Source organism: Dendrobates tinctorius, unplaced genomic scaffold, assembly GCF_039654945.1.
Source record: "Dendrobates tinctorius isolate UK_male_01 unplaced genomic scaffold, ASM3965494v1 ptg000084l, whole genome shotgun sequence".
In the NCBI taxonomy this organism is placed as follows: domain Eukaryota; kingdom Metazoa; phylum Chordata; class Amphibia; order Anura; family Dendrobatidae; genus Dendrobates; species Dendrobates tinctorius.
The window spans coordinates 43977254-44004292 of record NW_027361752.1 but is presented as its reverse complement, the minus strand read 5'-3'; the positions used below and the strand labels follow the sequence as shown (position 1 = coordinate 44004292).

General features: G+C 46.2%; 1 protein-coding gene across 1 annotated transcript; it reads left to right on the top strand.

Moving 5' to 3' along the window:
* Positions 1 to 1622: 1622 nt before the first annotated feature.
* On the top strand, positions 1623 to 22826 carry IFNGR2 (interferon gamma receptor 2). Its single transcript, XM_073584596.1, has 7 exons — positions 1623 to 2001; positions 8072 to 8192; positions 16295 to 16461; positions 17064 to 17209; positions 18403 to 18547; positions 18977 to 19128; positions 20002 to 22826. Exons 1-7 carry the CDS (start codon positions 1947 to 1949, stop codon positions 20152 to 20154), a joined length of 939 nt encoding a protein of 312 aa, XP_073440697.1. The 5' UTR covers positions 1623 to 1946; the 3' UTR covers positions 20155 to 22826.
* The last annotated feature ends 4213 nt before the right edge of the window (positions 22827 to 27039 follow it).

Genomic DNA, 27039 nt, shown 5'->3' with positions numbered 1-27039 from the left:
ACAGTATATCAGCATGAGGGACAGTATACTAGGATGGAGGACAGTATACCAGGATGGGGGGGGAAGTATACCAGGATGGAGGATAGTATACCAGGATGGGGGACAGTATACTAGGATGGGGGACAGTATACCAGGATGAGGGACAGTATACCAGGATGAGGGACAGTATACCAGGATGAGGGATAGTATACCAGGATGGGGGGCAGTGTACCAGGATAAGGGACAGTATACCAGGATGAGGGATAGTATACCAGGATGGGGGGCAGTATATCAGGATGAAGGATAGTATACCAGGATGGGGGGCAGTGTACCAGGATAAGGGACAGTATACCAGGATGGGGGGGCAGTGTACCAGGATGGAGGATAGTATACCAGGATGGGGGGCAGTGTACCAGGATGGGGGGCATTATACCAGGATGAGGGACAGTATACCAGGTTGAGGGACAGTATACCAGGATGGGGGGCCATTATACCAGGATGGGGGACAGTATACTAGGATGGGGGGCATTATACCAGGATGGGGGACAGTATACCAGGATTGGGGGGCAGTATACCAGGATGGGGGACAGTATACGAGGATGAGGGACAGTATACGAGGATGAGGGACAGTATACCAGGATGGGGGGCAGTGTACTAGGATGGGGGATAGTATACCAGGATGGGGGGCAGTATACCAGGATGGGGGGCAGTATACCAGGATGGGGGACAGTATACTAGGATGGGGGACAGTATACCAGGATGGGGGCAGTATACCAGGATGGGGGGCAGTGTACCAGGATGGAGGATAGTATACCAGGATGGGGGGCAGTATACTAGGATGGGGGGCATTATACCAGGATGGGGGACAGTATACTAGGATGGGGGACAGTATACCAGGATGGGGGCAGTATACCAGGATGGGGGGCAGTGTACCAGGATGGAGGATAGTATACCAGGATGGGGGGCATTATACCAGGATGGGGGGCATTATACCAGGATGGGGGGCATTATACCAGGATGGGGGCAGTATACCAGGATGGGGGGCAGTATACCAGGATGGGGGGCATTATACCAGGATGAGGGACAGTATACCAGGATGGGGGGCAGTGTACCAGGATGGGGGGGCATTATACCAGGATGAGGGACAGTATACCAGGATGGGGGGCCATTATACCAGGATGGGGGACAGTATACTAGGATGGGGGACAGTATACTAGGATGGGGGGCAGTATACCAGGATGGGGGGGGGCCATTATACCAGGATGGGGGACAGTATACTAGGATGGGGGACATGTATTCCAGGATGGGGGACAGTATCCTAGGATGGGGGGGGCATTTAACCAGGATGAGGGACATTGATCCAGAACTGGGGATATTATATCATGATGAGGCCCAGGATGGGGGAAATTGTTAGATCATGGGGTCCAGGAATGGGGAGATTATTACAAGAATGAGTCAGGATGGGGAACATCACTACTTTTGGAACTGGGGTCTTTAAAGGGTTAAAAATACTACTAAAGGTACAAAACATCTGACCAGAGTGGAAATGAGGTCGAGGTCCAAATATTTCACCTGGCCCATCGGACTCTAGTTACGCCATTGTCTCTGGAGGACACAGACAGGTCCTTCTATAAGAACAATATATGGGACCTTTGCAGCTCCAGAGCTCTCACCATAATGCACAATTCCAGCTGTTTTGGAGGTAGAGAGGGGCCCCTTTAACCCTCGGGCCTCTGTGTAGCTGCACCAATGACCTGCCTGCCCCTGATGGAGATGTCTCTGGACATATAGACATTACAGAAGAGTACAGGCAGCAGCCCTCTGCCATAGACTGGAGAGCAGGATGAGGGGCAGGGATCATGTCAGAGACAGACAGGGGCTGGGAAGGCCGGGCTGTGTTCCTGTGAAGGAGGAGACTGAGGAGCAGGAAGAGAACTGAGGAGTCTGCTGAGCCAGAGGCGGAGAGAATGTGGCCCCTGCTCCTGGCACTGTCCGCCCTGGGGCCCGGCTCCGCCATGTGGGGTGAGTCACGGCTCCTGGTATGAGGGGGGAGTAATGGACGGACTGGTGTGTGTTCTAAACAGCTGTCCTATGGACGATGTAGCAGAGCTGACATTGTCATCCAGGAGAACTGTCGCTCCTGGCCTTTTCCATCACACTTCAGGCTCCGCTCACATGTCCAGTGTTAGTACGCCATGTCTTTACAGTCGGAATCTGCTGAAAAAACCGCTATGGATAGTACACACGTTGCTTTTTTGCTGCATTTTTTTTAAATGCAAATTTTATGCCGTGTGTTTCCAGAACCAGCGAAAGCTAGGAGATTTCAGAAATCTCATGCGGACACTTTGTTTTTTTCCCTGACTGATTTGGAAAACTTGTGCATTTTTGCAAACGGCAGCACGTCGCTCCTTTCAGGCTGTGTGCCCACGATGCGGTTTTGTAAGCGTTTCCGCAGCGTTTGTGCCGGCTCAGACGCAGCAGAAACGCTTAAAAGAAGCTTCACATTAATCTGCATGCGTTTTTGGCTTTTTGTGCCAATGCGTGCGATTTTAACCGCTCAGGAATCGCTTAGCGGCTATAAACGCAGCATGCTCATTATTTTCCGCATTGCTGAGCGGGTTTTTAGCCTTCCCCAATGTTCCCAGAAATCGCGTGTCAAAAAACGCATAAAAAAACGCCCAAGAAACGCGCGTCTTTTTCCGAGCGTTTTCTGGGAAAAGGGATCCTTTTCCTGAGCGTTTAAAAACGCTAGCGTGGGCACATAGCCTCAGCCTTTTTCACCTGCAGAAAGTAATGGGTAAGTGCAAAAACAGCAAAAAAACCCCCACAGGTATGATGAGATTCTGCTGCGTTTTTAGTGCAAAAACCTTAAGGCTATGTGCACACATAGTTTTTTGTCTCTGCGGATTTTGTAGAGAAAACCGCAGGAAATCCACAGGACAAAGACCTGCGGTTTATCTGCGGATTTGCCCTGCGGTTTTACACCTCATAATGGATGAGGTGTAAAACTGCAGCGTTTCTGCACCAAACAATTGACATGCTGTGTTTTGAAAACCGCGGAAAAAAAACGCAGCATGTGCACAGCTTTTTTTTATTTCCATAGGAAATAAAGGTACTGTACAACGCAGCAGAAACTGCTGCGTTTCTGCAGAGCCAAAACCGCTGCGGAAACCGCAAAGTGTGCACATACCTTAAAGGGAACCTGTCACCTATTTTTTGGCCTATAAGATGCGGCCACCGCCATCAGGGGTTTATCTCCAGCATTCTGTAATGCATTCTGTAATGCTGTAGATAAGCCCCCGATGTAACCTGAAAGAGAAGAAAAACGAGTTAGATTATACTCACCGGGGGGGGGCGGTCCGGGTCCGATGGGTGTCGCCGTCCGGTCCGGCACCTCCCATCTTGTAGCGGTGATGTCCCCTTCTTTGCGTCTTGGCTCCAGCGCCGGCGTACTTAATCTGCATACTGCAATGTGCAGGCGCCGGGATAGGTCAGAGAGGTCCGGCGCCTGCGCACTGCAGTACTTTACTCCACCCTCATCAGGGCAGAGCAGTGCGCCTGCGCTGGAGCCACAACGGGAAGCAAAGAAGAGGACGTCATCGCTAGAAGATGGGAGGTGCCGGACCGGACCACGACACCCATCGGACCCGGACCGCCCCCCGGTGAGTATAATCTATCTGGTTTTTCTTATCTTTCAGGTCACATCGGGGGCTTATCTACAGCATTACAGGATAATATAGATAAGCCCCTGATGGCAGTGGCCGCAGCTTATAGGCCAAAAAATAGGTGACAGGTTCCCTTTAAGGAAGTTGAATCATGATTTTTTTCGGGAGGCAGTAAACTTTATCCGCATGCCCAAAAGACAATAAAAAACACAGCAACATGGGGATAAGAAGGCCACGTAAGGATAAAGTCGGCTAGCCAACGAGCTGAGGAAGCCCAGTAGGACAATCAGAGGAGGCCATGATTGCTGCACCGTTTGCCTGTATGATGAGATCTGATCTAAAGCTATTGCTGCTTATTCACCTGCACATAATTATGTCCATATTGATACATATACATAGGATACTCCTGCCTGTGCCTGCTAGATATTGACTATATCAGGCATAGGACCGCTCTTTTCCTCTTACCGTTTGGATACTGTATACCATACTGTTGGTGACCATTCACTAGCTCACCGTCATTTTTTTTCAAACCTCACGGGTATCAAGGTGTATTAGGACATTCTTTCGTGGTAGGGATTAATAGAGACATCAGGGAGAGCCACCGACAAGTCCCCGCCATACTGTAGAAACTACAGGGCCTTTTGCACATAGCGAGATCTCTAGCGGTCTCGCTTTGTGTGACACGTACCTGCGACCGGCCCCCCCCCCCACTGGATATCGCTGATCGCGCTTGAATGTCCTGGGCCATTTTTTCCCGCTGGCACCGACTAGCGACGCATGGACACAGGCAGAAGTCGTCATCATCGCTGCCGTGTGACAGGTAAGAGCGACCGCCGACGGATCGCTTATCGCTGCTGCGCCGCTGCTGAGATCTGCCTATTTGGCAGCTCACTAGCGACCATTTAGCGATGCACAAGCGATCCTGACCGGGTCGTATCGTTGTCGGGATCGCTGGTGCATCGGTAAATGTAACGGGACCCTAAGGGTGCCAACCTCCACGGTCAGGCAGGACACAGTACAGTGACCTGGTAGGATACATATTATTTTAACCTTCCTTTTCCCTGATTAAGGCCCACTCCCTATGTTGGTTTTTACTTATCTACAAATTGAAACATGATTTTAGCTTTGTTAAATTAAAAGTTGTTTTTTTGAAGCCCTTGTTTTTTCCACGGTTTCTTGAATAGAACACATTCCCATTGGAGTCGATGGAGCTGTTCATTTGTTTGAGGGTTCCCCCCCCCCTATAGTCTCCATGGGAGACTAGAAGCTGCAGTACTTCGATCGCCTCTGCTACATACAGGCGAAGAACAGGTCGCCTGTGTGTAGCAGAAATGCTCACTTTCTTTGAGCGCGACCACAGGGTGACGCTCATAGCAATCTGGCAATGACAACCATAGAGGTCTGCTGCAGACCTCTGGTTGTCTTGGCGCAATTAGCGACGCGATTCCTGTAAGCGTGAGTTAAATTCCACCGTCAGAGATTGACGGGGCATTTAACTAGTTAACAGCCGTGGGTGGAATCGCGAGTTGTTGCGGGCACATGTCAGCTGTATAGATCATCCATTTTCCGCTCGACTTACACCATTTTCCCTGTACCCATTGTTGAAAAATATCCCCACAGCATGATGTTGCCACCACCATGTTTTACTGTAGGGATGGTCTACTTGGGGTGATGAGCTGTGTTGGTTTGGTACCAGACATAGCATTTACCTTGCTGGCCAAAAATTTCAATTTTGGTCTCATCTGACCACAGCACCTTCCTCCATACATCTGGAGAGTCTCCCACATGTCTTTTTTTTTTCTTCCCACTCTTCCATAAAGGCCACCTCTATGGAGTGTGCGGCTTATTGTGTTCGTATGGACAGATGCTCCAGTCTCTACTTGGGAACTCTGCAGCTCATTCAGAGTTACCTTTGGTCTCTATGCTGCCTCTCTCATTAATGCCCTCCTTGCCTGGGCTGAGAGTTTTGGTGAGCGGCCCTCTCTTTTCAGGTGTGTTGTGATACCATGCTCTTTCCATTTCATGATAATGGATTTGATGGTGCTCCGGGGAATCATCAGAGATTGGGATAGTTTTTACAACCCAACCCTGACTTGTTCCGCTCAACAACTTTGCCTCTGACTTATTTGGAGATCTCCTTGGTCTTCATGGTGTTTGGTTAGTGATGCCTCTTGTTAATGGTGTTGCAGCCTCTGTGGCCTTTGAGAAAAGGTAAAGTGAATATACTGACAGCCATGACACTTAGATTGCACACAGGTGGACTTCCTTTCGTTATTTTAGGTATTTTACACACTTTTTCTGAAAGTGGTGTGAGGCAGTGACCACTGTTACAGCTAGGGGGCGCTGTATGTGCTCCTCAGGATACGAATGGAGGCGTAACTGTGATGGTGAGACAGTGACCGGCGTCATTGTGAATGGCCGGTATGTGTCGCAGAGGAGGTCCACTGCACTGTAAGCCAGTAATGTTGCTCTGGGATCTGTAGTCCTACGAGCCTTGTTTTTGTTTATAGGGGGGCTTACAGAGTTAGTTGGAGAGCTGGGCGGCACTGGCTAAGGCCTTTTTCATACCTCCGTCGGCGGCGGCCAGCTGAAATCCGCCAAAGGATGAAAGAAACTGATCCATCTCTGTTTAATGATGTCGGATGACATTGGACATGTAGGAGAACGGATCTGTGGAGCGGCGTGATTTAAAGGGACCGCGGTCGTCACGGTGCCTAGCGGGAGGTCGGTGGTGAGATCGGCGGCCGCGATCTCGCGGGAGGTCGGTGGTGAGAACGGCGGCTGCGATCTCGCGGGAGGTTTGAGGTGAGATTGGCGGCCGCGATCTCGCGGGAGGTTTGAGGTGAGATTGGCGGCCGCGATCTCGCGGGAGGTTTGAGGTGAGATTGGCGGCCGCGATCTCGCGGGAGGTTTGAGGTGAGATTGGCGGCCGTGATCTCGCGGGAGGTTTGAGGTGAGATTGGCGGCCGCGATCTCGCGGGAGGTTTGAGGTGAGATTGGCGGCCGCGATCTCGCGGGAGGTTTGAGGTGAGATTGGCGGCCGCGATCTCGCGGGAGGTTTGAGGTGAGATTGGCGGCCGCGATCTCGCGGGAGGTTTGAGGTGAGATTGGCGGCCGCGATCTCGCGGGAGGTTTGAGGTGAGATGGGCGGCCGCGATCTCGCGGGAGGACGGAGGTGACATCGGCGGGCACGATCACGTGGGAGGACGGAGGTGACATCGGCGGGCGCGATCACGCGGGAGGTCGATGGTGATATCGGCGTCCGCAAAATCGGATCGGCCGGTTGTTAGCGGCTCCCAGGACGGCAGTAACGGGTTAAAATGGTAAGATTCCGGGCATGTGTGGTTCAAACTAGCGGTCCGTCAGACCAAAAAAACGTTGCAGGGTCTGATTCATCCGCCCAGGAGCCGCTAAAATCTTGGCGGATCCGTCAAAAAGCGGGTGAGACGGACAACCGTCAGTCAAAGTCCGCCACTAATGTTAGTCTGTGGAGGAAAAAACGGATCCGCCCCTTTTTTGGCGGATCCGTTTATTGAAAAAAATTGGCGGATTTTGACTGATGACAAAAACCGAAGTGTGAAACAGGCCTAACCACACATACACCTCCCACCTATGGAGGTGGTTACAGCTACCTAATGTGACCATGGTTTGGGTCACATGGGCTGTCATTTAAGGTCCTTGGAGGCCTGTGTGTTGGAAGGTCCTAGGAGTGGACTTCCTGAAGAGCGCATGGAGAGGCCAGGTGTATAATATCCGGGGAGAGGGGCCGGGGGTTATACACCTGGGGCGAGGGGCCGGTGGTTATATACCTGGGGAGAGGGGCCGGAAAGTATACACCCGGGGAGAGGGGCCGGAGGTTAGACACCCGGGGAGAGAAGCTGGATGTTATAAGGAAGAGGGGCCGGAGGTTATACACCCGGGGAGAGGGGCCGGAGGTTGTACACCCGGGGAGAGGGGCCGGAGGTTGTACACCCGGGGAGAGGGGCCGGAGGTTGTACACCCGGGGAGAGGGGCCGGAGGTTGTACACCCGGGGAGAGGGGCCGGAGGTTGTACACCCGGGGAGAGGGGCCGGAGGTTGTACACCCGGGGAGAGGGGCCGGAGGTTGTACACCTGGGGAGAGGAGCCGGAGGTTGTACACCCGGGGAGAGGGGCCGGAGGTTGTACACCAGTATAAGATAAGGTACTATATATGAGGGTCTGGATATTTTATGCCGGGGGGGGGTGAGGGCCGGATGTTATACACCAGGGGGCAATGAGACTGAATATAAAACCTGAATTAAGTGAGTAAGACGTGTGTCCGATACTCTGCATATGTAGTGTATATAGCTATTTGCATATTCAAAGTATCATGTATAATGGCGCCATCGTGCTGCCTGTGTTCGGTAGCTATTCTCATGTTTGTGTCTTTGTTTTTCCTGTCTCTAGATCTTCCTGCTCCAACAAATGTCCACATTGATTCCTACAACCTGAAGCATTCAGTGAGGTGGGATCCCGTGCAGGTGCCAAATACGCAGCCCCCAGTAACGTACCGTGTGGAATGTGAACTGTAAGTAATACGTGATTTATTCCTACCTCTGTACATACACATTGTGGCCCCTTCTATGGACAGATCTTTGCCAGTGTGTATACTGCAGGCTGATGGCTGCCACTGATCATTCTGATCATTTTTAAAGGGCAGAGGTTTCATCTGCTGAGCTGACGTAGATGGCGTACCCCCCTCTCCCCAATGCACGCTTATACTTACTTTTCTAACTTAGTATGAAGTGATCCGATCCCTATAATGTGTCTATGTGCTTGTAGTGTCAGTTTTGATATCTACTATCTAAGGCTGGTTTCACATTTGCGTTAAAACAACGCTGCGCCCTGCGTCGTTAAGCCCCGCCCCGAGCCGGCTCCCTGCCCGCCCCATCCGGGATCACTGCCTACTTTCGCATTTGCACGCATGCGATCGGCGCACCCTATCTTTAGCATAGGGTGCGCAGATCATGCGCTGCCAGTGTGAAAGTAGCGTGCTACGCACTTTTGACGGTGCGCCGTGCGCGCCGAAATGCAGGGAGCCGGCTCGGGGCGGGGCTTAACGACGCAGGGCGCAGCGTTGTTTTAACGCAAATGTGAAACCAGCCTTATACCAATTTGTGTGGATATGAGTTTATATCTCATACCTCTAGCATTACTAGTTGACACTTTAAGGATTATTACCATCCAAAATATTGCATAAATACCTGATGGATGCATGCCCCTGCATATGGGATCCACACCTATCTTGAGAATGGTGCCCGTTTCTCTCCTCTGGGAATGGAGAGGTGCACACCTCTCCATGCTTTAAAGCAGTATTCTCACATTATGAAATTACTTTAGTTAGTTAGGCAGCATGAAAATAAGCAAGTTTGCAATTGACTTGATTTTTCTATCTGCAGTCATTCTCCTGCTGTAAGAGCTTTTATCTTACATAGTGTACATCTGCTCTCCATGGAGCTCCGTCACCAGAGCCTGGAAAGTGTACACAGTTGTTACATTCAAGGATAGGAGCACTGCCGGACTGGGACAAAAAAGCAGCCCTGCCACACAAACCCCACTAGCCCACAAACTATAACACTCCTCACCCCGATCAGTGAACTTTGCTATACTTTGTCATGCCCTTCACTCTCCTAAAAGGAGACATTTGAAGAGCCACATTTGAATGGCGCCACGGTGCGTATGATCGACCACAGCTGCATTTACACGTTGCTCTACAGAGTTCCGATTTTCAGGATCATGGGGGTCCCAGCAGTCGGATCTCCAGCAATTGGAAAGTTATCCCCTATCCAGAGGAGAGGGGATTACTTGGGATAATCCATTTAAACAGCTTTTCCAATATTTTATTTTTATTTGGCCATAGTAATATTGAAAATACTAAACCAACATTGACCCTTCCAAAGTCCAATGTCGCCTCTTCGACAACAGGACAGGAGAAGTGGTATTGTGCAGTGTATACAGGGCCGGCTCCAGGTTTCTGTGGGCTCCGGGTGAAAGTCTCAGTGGGCCTCTTTAACACGTACCACAATTCATAATGCACAGATACAGCAAAGAAATATAGGTATCCAATGCCAAAGATTTCACTTCTTACATTACATGAGTGATAACTATTGTACATTCTACAAGAGGTCATAAATCAGACAGTATAGTCCTCCATACAGTATTCTGGGCACCACATAACCCCCCATACAGAATAATGAACCCCATATATTGCTCCATACAGTATAATGAGCCCCATATATTGCTCCATACAGAATAACTCCATATATTGCTCCATACAGTATTATGGGCACCACATAGTTATCCATACAGTATTGTGGGCACCACATAGCCCCAACACATTATAATGAGCCCCATATATTGCTCCATACAGTATTATGGGCACCACATAGCCCTCCACAAATTATAATGAACCCCATATATTGCTCCATACAGTATAATGAGCCACATATACTGCTCCATACAGTATTATGGTGGGCACCGCATAGTCATCCATACTGTATTGTGGGCACCACATAGCCCCCACACATAATGAGCCCCATATATTGCTCAATACAGTATAATGAGCCCCATATATTTCTCCATACAGTATAATGAGCCCCATATATTTCTCCATACAGTATAATAAGCCCCATATATTGCCCCATACAGAATAATGAGCCCCATATATTGCTCCATACAATATTATGGGCACCACATAGTCATCTATACAGTATTGTGAGCACCACATAGCCCCCACACATTATAATGAACCCCATATATTGCTCCATACAGTATTATGGGCACCACATAGCCCTCCACACATTATAATGAACCCCATATATTGCTCCATACAGTATAATGAGCCCCATATATTGCTCCATACAGTATTATGGGCACCACATAGTGCTCCATACAGAACATGCCCCATATATTGCTACATACAGAGTAATGAGCCCCATATATTGCCCAATACAGTATAATGAGCCCCATATATCTCTCCATACAGTATTATGGGTACCACATAGCCCTCCAAACAGAATAATGAGCCCCATATATTTCTCCATACAGAATAATAAGCCCCATATACAGTCATGGCCAAAAGTCTTGATAATGACACAAATATTAATTTTTACAAAGTGTACTGCTTCATTTTTTCTAATGGCAATCTGCATATACTCTAGAATGTTATAAAGAGTGATCAGCTTAACAGCAATTACTTGCAAAGTGAATATTTGCCTAGAAAATGAACTTTATCCCCCAAAACACATTTCAACATCATTGCAGCCCTGCCTTAAAAGGACCAGCTAACATCGTTTCAGTGATTGCTCCATTAACACAGGTGTGGGTGTTGATGAGGACAGGGCTGGAGATCAATCTGTCATGATTAAGTAAGAATGACACCACTGGACACTTTAAAAGGAGGCTGGTGCTTGGCATCATTGTTTCTCTTCTGTTAACCATGGTTATCTCTAAAGAAACACATGCAGTCATCATTGCACTGCACAAAAATGGCCTAACAGGGAAGAGTATCGCAGCTAGAAAGATTGCACCTCAGTCAACAATCTATCGCATCATCAAGAACTTCAAGGAGAGAGGTTCCCTTGTTGCCAAAAAGGCTCCAGGGTGCCCAAGAAAGACCAGCAAGCGCCAGGACCGTCTCTTAAAAGTGCTTCAGCTGCGGGATCGGGCTACCAGCAGTGCAGAGCTTGCTCAGGAATGGCAGCAGGCAGGTGTGAGTGCATCTGCACGCACTGTGAGGCGGAGACTCTTGGAGCAAGGCCTGGTCTCAAGGAGTGCAGCAAAGAAGCCACTTCTCTCCAGAAAAAACATCATGGACAGACTGATATTCTGCAAGAGGTACAGGGAGTGGACTGCTGAGGACTGGGGTAAAGTCATTTTCTCTGATGAATCCCCCTTTCGATTGTTTGGGACATCTGGCAAACGGCTTATTCGGAGAAGACCAGGTGAGCACTACCACCAGTCTTGTCTCATGCCAACTGTCAAGCATCCTGAAACCATTCATGTGTGGGGTGGCTTCTCAGCCAAGGGAATGGGCTGTCTCTCAGTCTTGCCTAAAAACACAGCCATGAATAAAGAATGGTACCAGAATGTCCTCCAAGAGCAACTTCTCCCAACCGTCCAAGAGCAGTTTGGCGATCAACAATGCCTTTTTCAAAATGATGGAGCACCTTGCCATAAAGCAAAGGTGATAACTAAATGGCTCAGGGAACAAAACATAGAGATTTTGGGACCATGGCCTGGAAACTCCCCAGATCTTAATCCCATTGAGAACTTGTGGTCAATCATCAGGAGACGGGTGGACAAACAAAAACTGTCAAATTCAGACAAAATACAAGCATTGATTTTGCAAGAATGGACTGCTATCAGTCAGGATTTGATCCAGAAGTTGATTGAGAGCATGTCAGGGAGAATTGCTGAGGTCCTGAAGAAGAAGGGTCAACACTGCAAATATTGACTTGCTGCATTAACTCATTCTAACTGTCAATATAACCTTTTGTTACTCATAATATGATTGCAATTATATTTCTGTATGTGATAAAAACATCTGACAAACACACATAAAAACCAGAGGGCAGCAGATCATGTGAAAATATAATATTTGTGTCATTCTCAAAACTTTTGGCCATGACTGTATTGCTCCATACAGTATTATGGGCACCACATAGTCCTCCATACAGTATTGTTGGCACCACATAGCGCTCCATACAGAATAACAAGCCCATATATTGCTCCATACAGAACAATGAGCCCCATATATTGCTCCATACAGTATTATGGGCACCACATAGTCCTCCATACAGTTTTGTGGGCTCCATACAGAATAACATGCCCCATATATTTCTCCACACGGTATTTTGGGTACCATATAATGCTCCATACAGTAAAATGAGCTCCATATATTGCTCCATATAGTATAATGAGCACCATATAATGTTCCATACTGAATAATGATCCTCATATATTGCTCCATGCAGTATAATGAGCCCCATATAATGCTACAAACAGTATAATGAGCCCCATATAATGCTACAAACAGTATAATGTGCCCCATATATTACTCCATACAGTTAAAATGAGCCCTATATATTGCTCCAAACAGAATGGGCCCTATATTAGTCTCCATATGATGCTCCAGTATATAATGGGGCCCCACATGATGCTCCAAGGTATGATGGGCCCCATATATTGCTCAAAACATTAAAAACAAAAACTGAAATCCTCACCTCTCCTTGCTGGCCGCTGCTCTGCTCTGAACTCCTAAACTTCGGCGTCTTCTGGCTCTCTGCACTGTTACTGTTCAGGCAGAGGGAATATGCAAATAAAGTCCATGGAGCCTCATTTAAGAGTCTCAAACACGGGACTAGCCAGATCTTCCTCCAGGGAAAGACCCAGCCAAGGAGTGGCTCCTTTCAGAAACCACCATTACCACCATATTTAGTGGCCCTTTAAGTCAATATCCAGCTCTTTACGAGTTTACAGATATGACAAGGGATATACCAAGGCCAGGTATCCATCCACAGACAGCTGTTTCGGGGTGTTGCCCCTCATCAGTGTGGAGTAGGATTCTGGCTAGGTGGGAGCAATGCCTAGACAAACATCACAAAACAAATAAAGTCCATGGATGGATGGAGATAGTGAATGGGCTACACACTTACACATAGAATGACTGTGATTAGTGAACGTGATAGGCCGCTCTGAACAAATGTGTTTTGAGGGAGCGCCTAAAACTATGCAAATTGTGAATAGTCCTAATTTCTTGGGGTAGAGCATTCCAGAGGATTTTCGCAGCGTGGGAGAAGTCTTGGAGTCGGGAGTGGGAGGTACGGATTAGTGCAGAGGTTAGTCGAAAGTGGTTTGCAGAGCGCAGCGATCGGTTTGGCCGATAGACAGAAATGAGGGAGGAGATGTAGGGGGGTGCCAAACTGTGGAGAGCTTTGTGGGTGAGAACAAGTACTTTGAATTGGATCCTATAATGAATGGGCAGCCAGTGTAACGATTGGCGAAGAGCGGACGTGTCCGAGTACCGATTAGCCACATAATGCTGCAGCCAGGGTCATCTAAGGATAGACTGGAGAGGGGAAAGTTGAGTGAGGGGGAGGCCAATTAATAGAGCGTTGCAGTAGTCCAGGCGGGAGTGGATCAGGGCGACAGTTAGGGTTTTTGTTGTTTCCATGGTGAGAAAAGGGCGGATTCTAGAGATGTTCCTTTCTAGAGATGTTCTAAAGATTATTCCTTTTATTTAATGCTGATCCAATAAAGAATTAATTTTTTATGGTTCCATTGCTGGATCTCACCACCTCTTTACACAGAAAGCTGCCAATCAGTGGTGTTGGTGCGTTATACACAGCTCAGCATTTGAGCTCTGCTAGATCTGCAGCAGGGAAAACACTGATTGTATCAAAATGACAGCAAGCAGTCCAGCAAGTGACACATCCCTTGAATCAGTGTCTCAGCCCCTACATCATGATACTCTCAGATTACATAAAAAAAAACCCGCTAATAGATTCTCTTTAACCCCTTTGCGACATGCACCGTACTAGTACTACGCATGTCGCATGCCTCCCTTTGAGGGCTCTGGCGGGGAGCTCACATCTTTCCCGGGATATATCAGCTGTTTTGAACAGCTGTCAAGTGCCCGCAACAGCCACGGGTGGAATCACCGATCCACCTGCGGCTATTAACTAGTTAAATGCCCTGTCAAACTCGTGACAGCAGCATTTAACAAGCGCTTCCGGCCATCGGGCCGGAAAGACGCACACCGGTGACCCCTGTTACGTGATCAGGGGTCAGCGATGCGTTGGCATGACAACCGGAGATCTCCTGGAGACCTCTATGGTTGTCAGTGCCTGCTTGCTGTGAGCGCCACCCATAGCAAGTGAGTAAATCTGCTATATAGAGGTGATCTGATCATCGCCTGTATGTAGCAGAGCCGATCGGACTATGGCAGCTTCTAGTCTCTCATGGTGATTATTGAAGCATGCCAAAAGTAAAAAAAAAAGTTTACGAAAATATTTAAAAATAAAAAAAAAAATAGAAGTTTTAAATCACCCCTCTTTGGCCCCATTCAAAATAAAACAATAAAAATAAAATCAAACATACACATATTCGGAATTGCCCAATCTATCAATAAAAAAAGGATTAACCTGCTCTTCAGCGTAGCGAGAAAAAATGTCAAAACCCCAGAATTACGTTTTGTTTTTTTTGGTCGCCGCGACATTGCATTAAAATGAAGTGACGGCCGATCGTAGATATCTACACCAAAATGGTATAATTAAAAACGTCAGTCTGGCGCGCAAAAAATAAGCCATCCCCCCCAACCTGAGATCATGAAAAATGGAGATTGTACAGGTCTCGGAAATGGCGCTCTCGGAAATGGCGCTATTTTTTTTTTTTTTTAAACAACGTTTGGAATTTTTTCTCACCCCTTAGATAAAGAAGAACCTAGACATGTTTGTTGTCTATGAACTCGTAATGACCTGGAGAATCACAATGGCAGGTCAGTTTTAGCATTTAGTGAACGTGGTAAAAAAAAAAAAAAAAAGTGTGGGATTGCACTTTTTTTGCAATTTCACCGCACTTGGAATTTTTTTTCCTGTTTTTGAGTACATGATATGGTATAACCAATGGTGTCGTTCAAAAGTACAACTCGTCCCGCAAAAACAAGCTCTCACACGGCCATATTGACGGAAAAATAAAAAAGTTATGGCTCGTTGATTGTTGCAGGTCTGACCAATGTGATCCTGAGACTCCCAAAAAACGATATGAATGGTGGGTGGGTGCGACCTTTGCTCCATTCATTGTCTATGGGATTGCCGAAGACAGCGCTCAGCTATTTCCATCAGCCTCATATAAGATGAGAGGAGTGAACCCTGTGTGTGTGTGCCACCCTGTCCATTCAGTACGGGGCTGCCGAGCAAGAAGGCAAAAAAAAATTCTCTGGAAAGTATCCATAAGTCCTTTATCTAGCATAGTGATCTGCAAAAATGGGGCAAATCCTCCAGAGCTCCTTCTACGGGTTCTGACATCTCTTTTTTTTTCTCTCCCTCTCTTTTCTCAGTGTTCGGACGGCTTCAGACATACGTGCAAATCGGTTCGAGCACAGACTGCAAAGCACGGACTGACTTTGTCTCTCCCTACCCTGAAAGTCACAGCCTCATAGACATATATGAAGCTTTGACGATCGGGTCAAGAGAGCCACAGACAGTCCATGCTTGAACCGAGTTGCATGGACGTCTGAAGCCGCTCTTAGACATAGCAGCTGTAGATATGGACGAAGGCACGTGAAGAGGAAATCAATGCAGGATAGAAGCTGTGCTGAATTATGAGCTAATGAATACAGAAACCCACCGGATACACACAGACCTCACAGCCAGCCTGTATTACTGAGAGGAACACTCCTACACGATCTGTAACTTGGGTCATGCTGCAAATTGAATATCAGTAGTTCAGAAAATAAATGAAACTTAGTGCAATCTTATTAACTAAAGTATGTAGAAAAGTAATTTTGTCCATGGCCTCTAACCCTTCCGTCCGCGCTGCGCTTTCTCCCATCCCTTTTGCATTTCAACTCTACAATTCTGCTGTCTTCGTATTTTATACAACAGACGCCCTTTTTCCTATATTTTTCAGGTTACCTACTGTTTATCTGATGTGTGTGAACATCACGGAGACGCACTGCGATTTCACTGACAAAATCCAACATTTTTGGAGGGGTAAATATAAAGTCCGGGCTGAGCTGGGCGAATGGTGGTCCGCGTGGGCTCAAGCACCTGATGACTTTCAAGCCAGTATACACAGTAAGTGCACTCCATAATCTGACTTGTTACGTATTAGATGGAAGTTTGTGTTCTGAACACTAGAAAAAATTCTCTCAGCGCATGCGCCGGCACGTGTGTTTCCGAATCATGCTTGCCAGAACCATTTTGCCCGTGTTGTTTTGTTTTCTGCCTCCGAAATTCGCAGTAGAGAAGTTTAATTGCAGTTGCAGGAAACAAAACTATATGGGTGAAATGGATCTGGCAAGCAGGAGCTAGAAAGACGTGTGTCTGCGCATGCGCAGTTAGGTTTAAGGCTCTGGCTGCAGTAGGGCAGAGCAACATGCGCCCTCACAAGCCGGTGATGTTACTTTTTTTTTCCTGCAGCGCCTCCTCAGGGAGAAAGAAATATTACACAGTTACCGTTCAAATGGACAGTCTTTCCATGCTGAGATTTTCTTTATAGCTTCCCAGCGCTCTGGCGCAGTAAAGGTTCCCATTCTGGTCCCAGATCTCTATCTATAGGGTATTTTACAAGGTTTTTTTATATGGTTATTTTAAGGATGTTGCCCTTTTCCCTTTTATTTGTTTTGTCCAGCATTGTGTTGCTTTTTTACTGTAACATGTCTTCTTCTGCATTGCAGCAAAAATTGGTCCCGTAAGGTCCCTGGTTCTGGAGGCCCATGCAAACACTGTGACAATAGATTTTTCACCCCCGTTTTCACCGGTTCCGCACAACTTTAGAATGAAATACCTGCTGTATTACTGGAAGGAAGGCACGCCGGATAAGGTGCGTCATTTTGTACTCTTAAATAAGTCTTTAACACCAGAGAATGAGCGGTTCTGCGTGTAAAGATTTTATATTGGCATATCTGGATATCGAAGGGTTATTCCCAAAATATTGATCTATCCCCTATCTATATGACCGGGGATACCTTTCTGACCATGGGACTCCTCATGATGAGAAATTAGGCCCTGCAGAACCACTTATTGAACGCAGCGTCCTTCTAGACATCTTTATAGCAGGCGTGTTTTTTTATTGTATATGTTAACCCCTTCACAAATGGGCAATTTTCCATTTTCGTTTTTTCCTCCTCTTTTTCCAAGAGCCATAACTTTTATTATTTTTCCGTGCCAATAGCCGTGTGACGTTTTGCCTTTTTTTGCGGGATGAGTTGTACCTATGTATCATGTTCCCTATATGGTAAAACTGTCCTTGCAAAACGATTCTCCAGGTCAGTACGATCACACACATACCAAACATGTATAGTTTTGTTTTTTTTTTTATTTACGGTAATCAGTGAAAAAGAAATTTAAAAAAAAAATAATTTATTTTCCAAGACCCTTAACAATTTTAATTTTCGGAATATATATTTTTTCTTAGTGCTTTTTCAGGTGGTTACCGGGCAGTAAACTCCTGAAGAAGGCATCGTGTGCATGTACCCAGTTCTCAGGATTGGTTAGACCCCTGCAATCCACAAATTGTCACCTCTCCTGTGGAACAGTAATAATTTACCAAGTTGGGAATAACTTTTAACTATGAGACCCAAAGCAAAATTGATCTTCTTCCAGTAGAAGCATGTAAAAGGGGTGACGATATATATATATCACATTCTTAGGCGAAACCTCAGTGCACACATACTGTAGTTGTGCCATATAGCGCAAAAGTGTCAGTTGAACAGAATATGAACCCATTGAATACCGTGCTGGAAGGTTCACCGCCCCTAGTTATCACTTAACGGTGTTGTCCACTACTGGGACGACTCCATCTTGATCCATATGTTTGGCCTCCATAAAATAATAAAGCTTATACTCGCCTCCTGTGCACCAGTACGGGAGATGAGTACAAGCTTTATCATTTTATGGAGGCCAGGCGAAGGGTATGAGAAGAAGTTGCCCAAGTAGTTGACAACTTCTTTAATGTTGTTATGTTCCATTTCTATGTCTGTTCACTTCTGATGTATCCTGTCTTGTGTCCCAAAGATGGAGGTTCCTTTAGGAGTGTCCACACACTTCATCTTGGAGAACCTAGAAGAGCTGACGGTGTACTGTGTGCAAGTGAAAGCTTGCACTGATATTATAGAGGGTCAACTGAGCGATCCCAAATGTGCAAAGACGATGAGAAGAGGTAATTCCTCCGATATGGTGTTATATCCCCCGAGCCGCCACTTTTGCTTCTGATTGTAGGATGCGGATTTGCTGATGTGGGTTTTGCAACACTGCTGACAAACGAGGAACGAGCGTTTCGCATAAATTTTTCAGATTTTTACCAGGGGATGTCATCTGTATAAAGCAGCCAGTGATCGCTGGGTATGGAGCACATACAAATCCTCCTAACCCCTGCTGAACATCTATGGCGGCTGCCGAGAGACGTGGTCAGGGGCAATGGGTTCCCTCCAGCTCCCAGATGCCAGTAGATCAGCTTTTCTTGGAGCATTTCTTTTAAATGATGGCATAAAATTAGCATCTCAAAATCCATCGACCAGATGATCTATAGAAAGGATTTTATTTATATATGGAATTTCATCTTTTTTTTTTTCTTCTTCCCAATATTCAGAATACACTGGAAAAGAGCTGGTTGTGATTGTCACCTGTGTTCTATTGGTCTGTGTGATCTGCTCGGTCGTCGGATATGTGATCTATAGATACAACGCGCTTCTTAAGCATTTTCTGTATCCTCCATTCAGGATGCCGAATCACATACAGGAGGTAAGTGCGGACGTTTTCGGCTCAGCATTGATTATTATCTGATATATCTGTGTACGGGGGGAGCTGGGCTTTTCTGATAAATGCTAAAAATCAGGATGCACGCAGCCACCACTAGGTGGAGCTACCTTGTAGACACCAAAGTTGCGGCACAATTTGTATTTTTCTCATAAGCAGTGTGTCTAACCCATATATTAAAGGACTTGTATATTGATGGGGAAAGATAATTTGCATCAGATCAGTGGGGGTTAGGCTAGGTTCACATTGAGTTAATGCAGTCCATTCAACGCTTAGTGTTGACGGACTGCATTAACGCTACTGTCATTTTGTGATAGCGCAGCTTCACTGTCTGTGCTAGCAGTGACGGACCCCCGAACGCTGCAGCCCGCGTCCGAGGGGCCGTCACAGAATGACGGCAAATCGCGAACACATGTCGATTATGGCATGCGTTAGCGATGCGCTACATAATAGAGGTCTATGGCTGCGCTAATGCATCCGTTACATAGCGTTAGTGCCGCTATGTAACGGATGCCGTCAGCGCATTGCCATTAGCGCAATGTGAACCCAGCCTTAGACATCCGGCTAACCCCCATCCGCCAGTTGACTGCTGTCACTTTCTCGATAGATTGGTCCCTTTTAGTGGTGGGATCATTATAATCAATGGAACGTCTGAGTTCCTCCCCTGACATCCCCACTACGGACCATTGGCTGCTATCCAAAATCTACACCCCTGAGGAACAGCTAGATTTTATTGATGCCTCTACATCACCCGACTCACCCCTCTGCTATAGCTCTGCTGTAACAACTACTCCTGAGACCACCCACCTATATCATCTACAACGTCAGTATTAATGTGTATCACGTTATGTATTTCAGTTCTTGGAGAATCTTCCAGAACAACCCGATGAGGCAGCGTTTTGTGCCAACCATAATGAAGAACATCACAACGATATTATAGAATTTACATTCTTCCCAGATGATAATCAGACATGTGCTGAGCCAAGCCCGGCGCCCACTGAGAAAACCTGAAGAAGCTCCGACCAAACATTGGCACGAGTCACGACGTGAGATCAGATCACATGAAGCCTGTGCAGATGCCACATCACATTCAGGGCACACATATATCTGGGACTTATACCATGTAAACTCTCAGGACATGTGCCATGTGTCAGAACTTCACCTGAATCATAGGTATGATTCCTGGCACCGATAGAGACATGATTAAGACTATCCGGGTACCCAGGCAAAGATGTTAGGCGCTTATCATTTTTCAAAATAATTCGGGGTATTGCATGAAGACAAATCACCATATCCTTGTTCCCCCTGATGCCTAGATTGTGAAGGCCGTCTTTTCTTGAGTGGCTTACGATTCCTTGTCTACTTGTGAGAATGATTGTGTTTGCAGATTTATGGAGTTTCCTCCACTTTCCAGATAATAGTAATGACTCGTTCTAGAAGATATGACTCTTGGGCAGAAGGTGAAGTTGTGGGAAAAGCAGAAAAGTCTGAGTTTGACAGCCATCTGGCAGCGTTTGGGTCCAGACTTGGTCCACCAACAGGACAGAGAGGGTCAAAGTAGATGAGTAATTAATGCAGAAATGAATTACCGTAATCAATAGGGTCGTCAGCCAGAACTTGTTTGAGGATTGAGTCAGATCACTTCTGGTGGCTGGCAATGGATGAATAGGATAGGGTAAGTTGTACCTCTATCATATATCTCTGAGTACACGTTAGAAAAATGAGTATTAAAAATGGCCATACTTCCCGGATAACTATTATTCCTATGGCCACCGAAGTGTACAAGTGTTCTGTAGGAAGTAAAGGGGGTAAACCATTGCCAGACAATTCTGGTAGTAGGTTATTCCCTGTAAGAACAAGAAGATCTTGTGTTGAAATCCAACATGATCCTTCTTTTACCCACCATCTTCTTTGTCAGGGCACTCCTATAAATGTTGGATGGTCCAACCAGAAGTATTAGGTTTGGTTTGACATTGATCTAATGTGTATGACCACATTTAAACTTAAGCAAACAGTGGAGATGGTAAAACAGAAAGTGAGCGAAGTTTATTCTTGCCTCCTAGGGGGTTGTGTCTATGCTCACCTTTAGGAAAGCCATCATGAAATTTGCCACTTGATTGCGCCTAGCTCCATTACATATACTAAAAATCAGTGTACCATTTGTGATCTGGGGCCGTAATACCTCCATTATGGAATCATCAGAGGCCTTATGATTTATTCTAACCCGTTGATTTACAAAAACTCCAGTAGGACTTCCATGGGTTTTGTGGCTATTGTCAACAACCTCTAGACATTGAGCCATCTGCAATGTTGCAGAATTATATGTTCAGAAACATATGCACTTGGTGTAGCAGATCGTTCAGAGGCCAATCAAACCAGTCAAAGGCCTCATTTCACATCAACTTCCACTTTGATTAGTTTAAGGCATAGGGGAACTTGTGTCTTTAGTACATAGGATGTGACATATGGGCCCACTGAGGTTCTGGCATATAGGTCATGGTTTCAGCAGATCAAGTAAGTGGTACGTAAAGGGTAAGGGGGAATTTTGTTCATTTATATTAGGGTAAATGTCTAATTTAATGATGGTATTTCCAAAAAAAAAGTAGCTGTGGTTAACTAGTTTTTTTGAGCTAGAGGCCCCACTGCGATGCAGTGATGTCAGTGTCCTCATTGGCAATGGGTTCACTGAATCTACCCTTGTTCTGTATGCCAAAACAGGCCAGAATGGTTGGCGTATGAAAGGTCTGGAAAAATTGCATTATTGTATAAAACTAGTAGCAGGAGGTTGGAAGATCGTATTGTGCTGCTACAATGCCACTTTGTTGCTGCGGCCCCAGGAAGGTGCAACGGTGCTGCTGCGGCCATTGGAAGATGCCACGGTGCTGCGGCGACCCCGTGAATATGCAACTGTGCTGATGCAGCCCCGGGAGCATGCCATAGTGCTGATGCAGCCCTGGGAACATTCCACAGTTCTACTGCACCTCCAGGAAGATGCTATGGCCCCGAGAAATTGCCACAGTGCTGCTGCGGTCCCGGAAAGATGCCATGGTGCTGCTGCGGCCCAGAGAAGATGCCGTGGTGCTGCTGCGGCCCAGAGAAGATGCCGTGGTGCTGCTGCGGCCCAGGGAAGATGCCGTGGTGCTGCTGCGGCCCAGGGAAGATGCCACGGTGCTGCTGCGGCCCAGGGAAGATGCCACGGTGCTGCTGCGGCCCAGGGAAGATGCCACGGTGCTGCTGCGGCCCAGGGAAGATGCCACGGTGCTGCTGCGGCCTCAGGAAGATGCCACGGTGCTGCTGCGGCCTCAGGAAGATGCCACGGTGCTGCTGCCACCCCGGGAAAATGCCACGGTGCTGCCGCAGCCCTGGGAAGATGCCAAGGTGCTGCTGCGTCTCATGTGAAGATTTCACATTACTGCTGCAGGGAAACTGCTGAATCGTTTCGTCATCTTCAATAATTTTCTGTATGTGTATGCTGTACTTTGATTTACAGTGCTCCTTATAAAACTTTGGGATACTTCACAATTTTACAGTATTGTGCCAATCCTACCACTATTCCTCCAGGATTGGGTTTTTTTTTTAGTTTTTTTTTTTTTTTACAGCTTAATTTTTTGTAATTTATGGCTTAATTATGTACTAATAAAATCATAGATGTGCACAATTCATAAATAAAGATGTTTTATACATGGTGGCCTCTCATTTCTGGAGAAATTTCATAAGAAAGGGGCTTAGTTTGCCTGAACTCTTGGAGACCAAGCAGTGAAGAAGATTTCTTATGTCGCAAGCAGCCTCCCAGCCAGAAGTAGTTTAGGCCCAGAGTATTTACCCTAGTATATTTTTTCAGATGCATTCACATAAGAGGAGGAAAAATATTACACAAAATGATATCTTTTGGATTGAGATATGGAAAAGAAAAGGAATATGTAGGAGGATGTAGTATTTAGTCATGTTTTTCTACTATCTATTGACCCTTTAGGCTAGTTGTATGGCCAACGAGTTGACAGATAATATTACCTACAGTGGGTACAGAAAGTATTCAGACCCCTATAATTTTTTCATTCTTTGTTTCATTGCAGCCATTTGGTAAATTCCAAAAAGTTCATGTTTTCTCTTTAATGTATACTCTGCACCCCCATCTTGACTGAAAAAAAAAACCCAGAAATGTAGAAATTTTTGCAAATTTATTAAAACAGAAAAACAAATGTCACATGGTCATAAGTATTCAGAACCTTTGCTCAGACACTCATATTTAAGTCACATGCTGTCCATTTCCTTGTGATCCTCCTTGAGATGGTTCTACTCCTTCATTGGAGTTCAGCTGTGTTTAATTAAACTGATAGGACTTGATTTGTAAAGGCGCACCCCTGTCTATATAAGACCTCACAGCTCACAGTGCATGTCACACCAAATGAGAATCATGAGGTCAAAGGAACTGGCCAAGGAGCTCAGAGACAGAATTGTAGCAAGGCACAGATCTGTCCAAGGTTACAAAAGAATTTCTGCAGAACTCAAGGTTCCTAAGAGCACAGTGGCCTCCATAATCCCTAAATGGAAGAAGATTGGGACCACCAGAAGTCTTCCTAGACCTGGCCGTCCAGCCAAACTGAGCGATCGAGGGAGAAGAGCCTTGGTGAGAGAGGTAAAGAAGAACCACAAGATCACTGTGGCTGAGCTCCACAGATGCAGTAGGGAGATGGGAGAAAGTTCGACAAAATCAACTATCACTGCAGCCCTCCACCAGTCAGGCCTTTATGGCAGAGTGGCCCGACGGAAGACTCCTCAGTGCCAGACATATGAAAGCCCGCATAGAGGTTGCTAAAAACACATGAAGGACTTCCAGACTATGAAAAATAAGATTCTCTGGTCTGATGAGATGAAGATAGAACTTTTTGGTGATAATTCTAAGCGGTATGTGTGGAGAAAACTCATCAGACTTGGCCAAAACTTCACCTTCCAACAAGACAATGACCCTAAGCACACAGCTAAAATAACAAATGAGTGGCTTCAGAACAACTCTGTGACCATTCCTGACTGGCCCAGCCAGAGATCTGACCTAAACCCAATTGAGCATCTCTGGAGAGACCTGAAAATGGCTGTCCACCAACGTTCACCATCCAACCTGACGGAACTAGAGAGGATCTGCAAGGAAGAATGGCAGAGGTTCCCCAAATCCAGGTGTGGAAAACTTGTATCATTCCCAAGAAGACTCATGGCTGTACCAGCTCAAAATGGTGCTTCTACTCAATACTGAGCAAAGGGTCTGAATACTTATGACCATGTGATATTTCAGTTTTTCTTTTTTAATAAATTTGCAAAAATTTCTACATTTCTATTTTTCCAGTCTAGATGGGGTGCAGAGTGTACATTAATAAGAAGAAAAGAACTTTTTTGAATTTACCAAATGGCTGCAATGAAACAAAGAGTGAAAAATTTAAAAGGGGTCTGAATACTTTCTGTACCTACTGTATATACCCTAAGTAACACCAATGATTAGTTTGTCTAATGAGACATGACCCCATTTATGTTGATGCCGTTGCAGAGCTCAGCAAATTACTGCGGGTTTGGCTTCCATCATACTGGGGAAGTCAACCACCGAGGCATTGTATTATTACATGGCAGCTATTTAATACAAGAGCCCTATATGTCTATGTACTCTAAAAGGACATGTGGAAATCCCTTTAAGGGGAACCTATCATCACTGCTATGCTTCCCGCAGGGAGGTCAGTGACTGACATGATGATTTCAGCGGTCTGTGACTTATGTGACAATGGTACGTAGTTTTGGAGAACTTACTCCAGTTACAATTATTCATGAGTGGCTCCCCCCTATCCGGCTGCCCCCTGCCTGACCACCCACTGCCCAGCCGCCCCCCCACCTGACTGCTCCTTGCCTGGCCCCCCACAGCCCAGCTGCCCACTGCCAGGCCGCTCCGTGCCTGACCCCCCCACTTCCCGGCTGACCCCTACCCGGCCCCCCACTGCCAGGCCGCTCCGTGCCTGACCCCCCCACTTCCCGGCTGACCCCTACCCGGCCCCCCACTGTCAGGCCGCTCCGTGCCTGACCCCCCCACTTCCCGGCTGACCCCTGCCCGGCAGCCCACGGCTCGGGCACCCTATGCCTTCTGCCCGGCCTCCCACCACGGATAAGTTTTCCACCTAGGTAAAAAAAATAATACAAAAAAAAAACCTTGTAATGAATTTTTGTCTTTCTGGATGTCCATGCACCAGATATTGAAATAATCAGGTGTAGATTTCTATAATTAATGGCGTTGGTTATGCTGCCTAATCCCAGCCATTTTTCTCTCCCCTTTTCAGAATGAGCAAGTGAAGTAAAAATTCCCCATTTTTAGCCCAAATGCGACATGAGCCAAAATTTACCAACTTTTTTTTTGTGCATAAATCATTAAATAAAATCTCCATTAATTTGCCAGGATCCCCCTAGGCCCGACAGATGGCAACCAAAGACCAAGCTCTGGATTGTGCTTTTCACCACGGACTTCTTTCCTCCATTAATCCAAACTCTTGTTAGTTGGACTGTGCAGTTTTATGTCTAGTACAGGTTCTGAGGGGACGCACGGTGTATAACACAGGGCTTCCAAGGACCCCCAGAGAAAACTTCCGTGTCATGTACCAGCTACTAAGACCCTGCGGTAGGGATAACTCACTGGGGGAAATTTATGAATCCGTTTCTAAGAATAACTGTGTTTCCCATAGCAACCAATTACAGCGCAGCTTTAATTTAGTATTTTGCTCTTGAAGAATGAAAGCTGCGCTGTGATTGGTCGTGATAGGCAACAAAGACATTTTCCCCACTAATGTATTTATTTCTGCATTGCCAGGTTAATAACCCCATATCGGCAGGTTAATAACCCCATATCGACAGGTTAATAACCCCTTATCAGCAGGTTAATAACCCCATATCGACAGGTTAATAACCTTACATCGGCAGGTTAATAACCTTACATCGGCAGGTTAATAACCCCATGTCAACAGGTTAATAACCTTACATCGGCAGGTTAATAACCTCATTTCAGCAGGTTAATAACCCCATATTGGCAGGTTAATAACCTCATATCGACAGGTTAATAACCTTACATCGGCAGGTTAATAACCTTACATCGGCAGGTTAATAACCTCATATCGGCAGGTTAATAACCTCATATCGGAAGGTTAATAACCTCATATCGGCAGGTTAATAACCTCATATCGGCAGGTTAATCTCATATCGGCAGGTTAATAACCTCATATCAACAGGTTAATAACCTTACATCGGCAGGTTAATAACCTCATATCGGAAGGTTAATAACCTCATATCGGCAGGTTAATAACCTCATATCGGCAGGTTAATCTCATATCGGCAGGTTAATAACCTCATATCAACAGGTTAATAACCTTACATCGGCAGGTTAATAACCTCATATCGGAAGGTTAATAACCTCATATCGACAGGTTAATAACCTTACATCGGCAGGTTAATAACCTCATATCGGCAGGTTAATAACCTCATATCGGAAGGTTAATAACCCCATATCAACAGGTTAATAACCTTACATCGGCAGGTTAATAACCTCATATCGGAAGGTTAATAACCTCATATCGACAGGTTAATAACCTTACATCGGCAGGTTAATAACCTCATATCGGAAGGTTAATAACCTCATATCGACAGGTTAATAACCTTACATCGGCAGGTTAATAACCTCATATCGGCAGGTTAATAACCTCATATCGGCAGGTTAATAACCTCATATCGGAAGGTTAATAACCTCATATCGACAGGTTAATAACCTTACATCGGCAGGTTAATAACCTCATATCGGCAGGTTAATAACCTCATATCGGCAGGTTAATAACCTCATATCGGAAGGTTAATAACCTCATATCGACAGGTTAATAACCT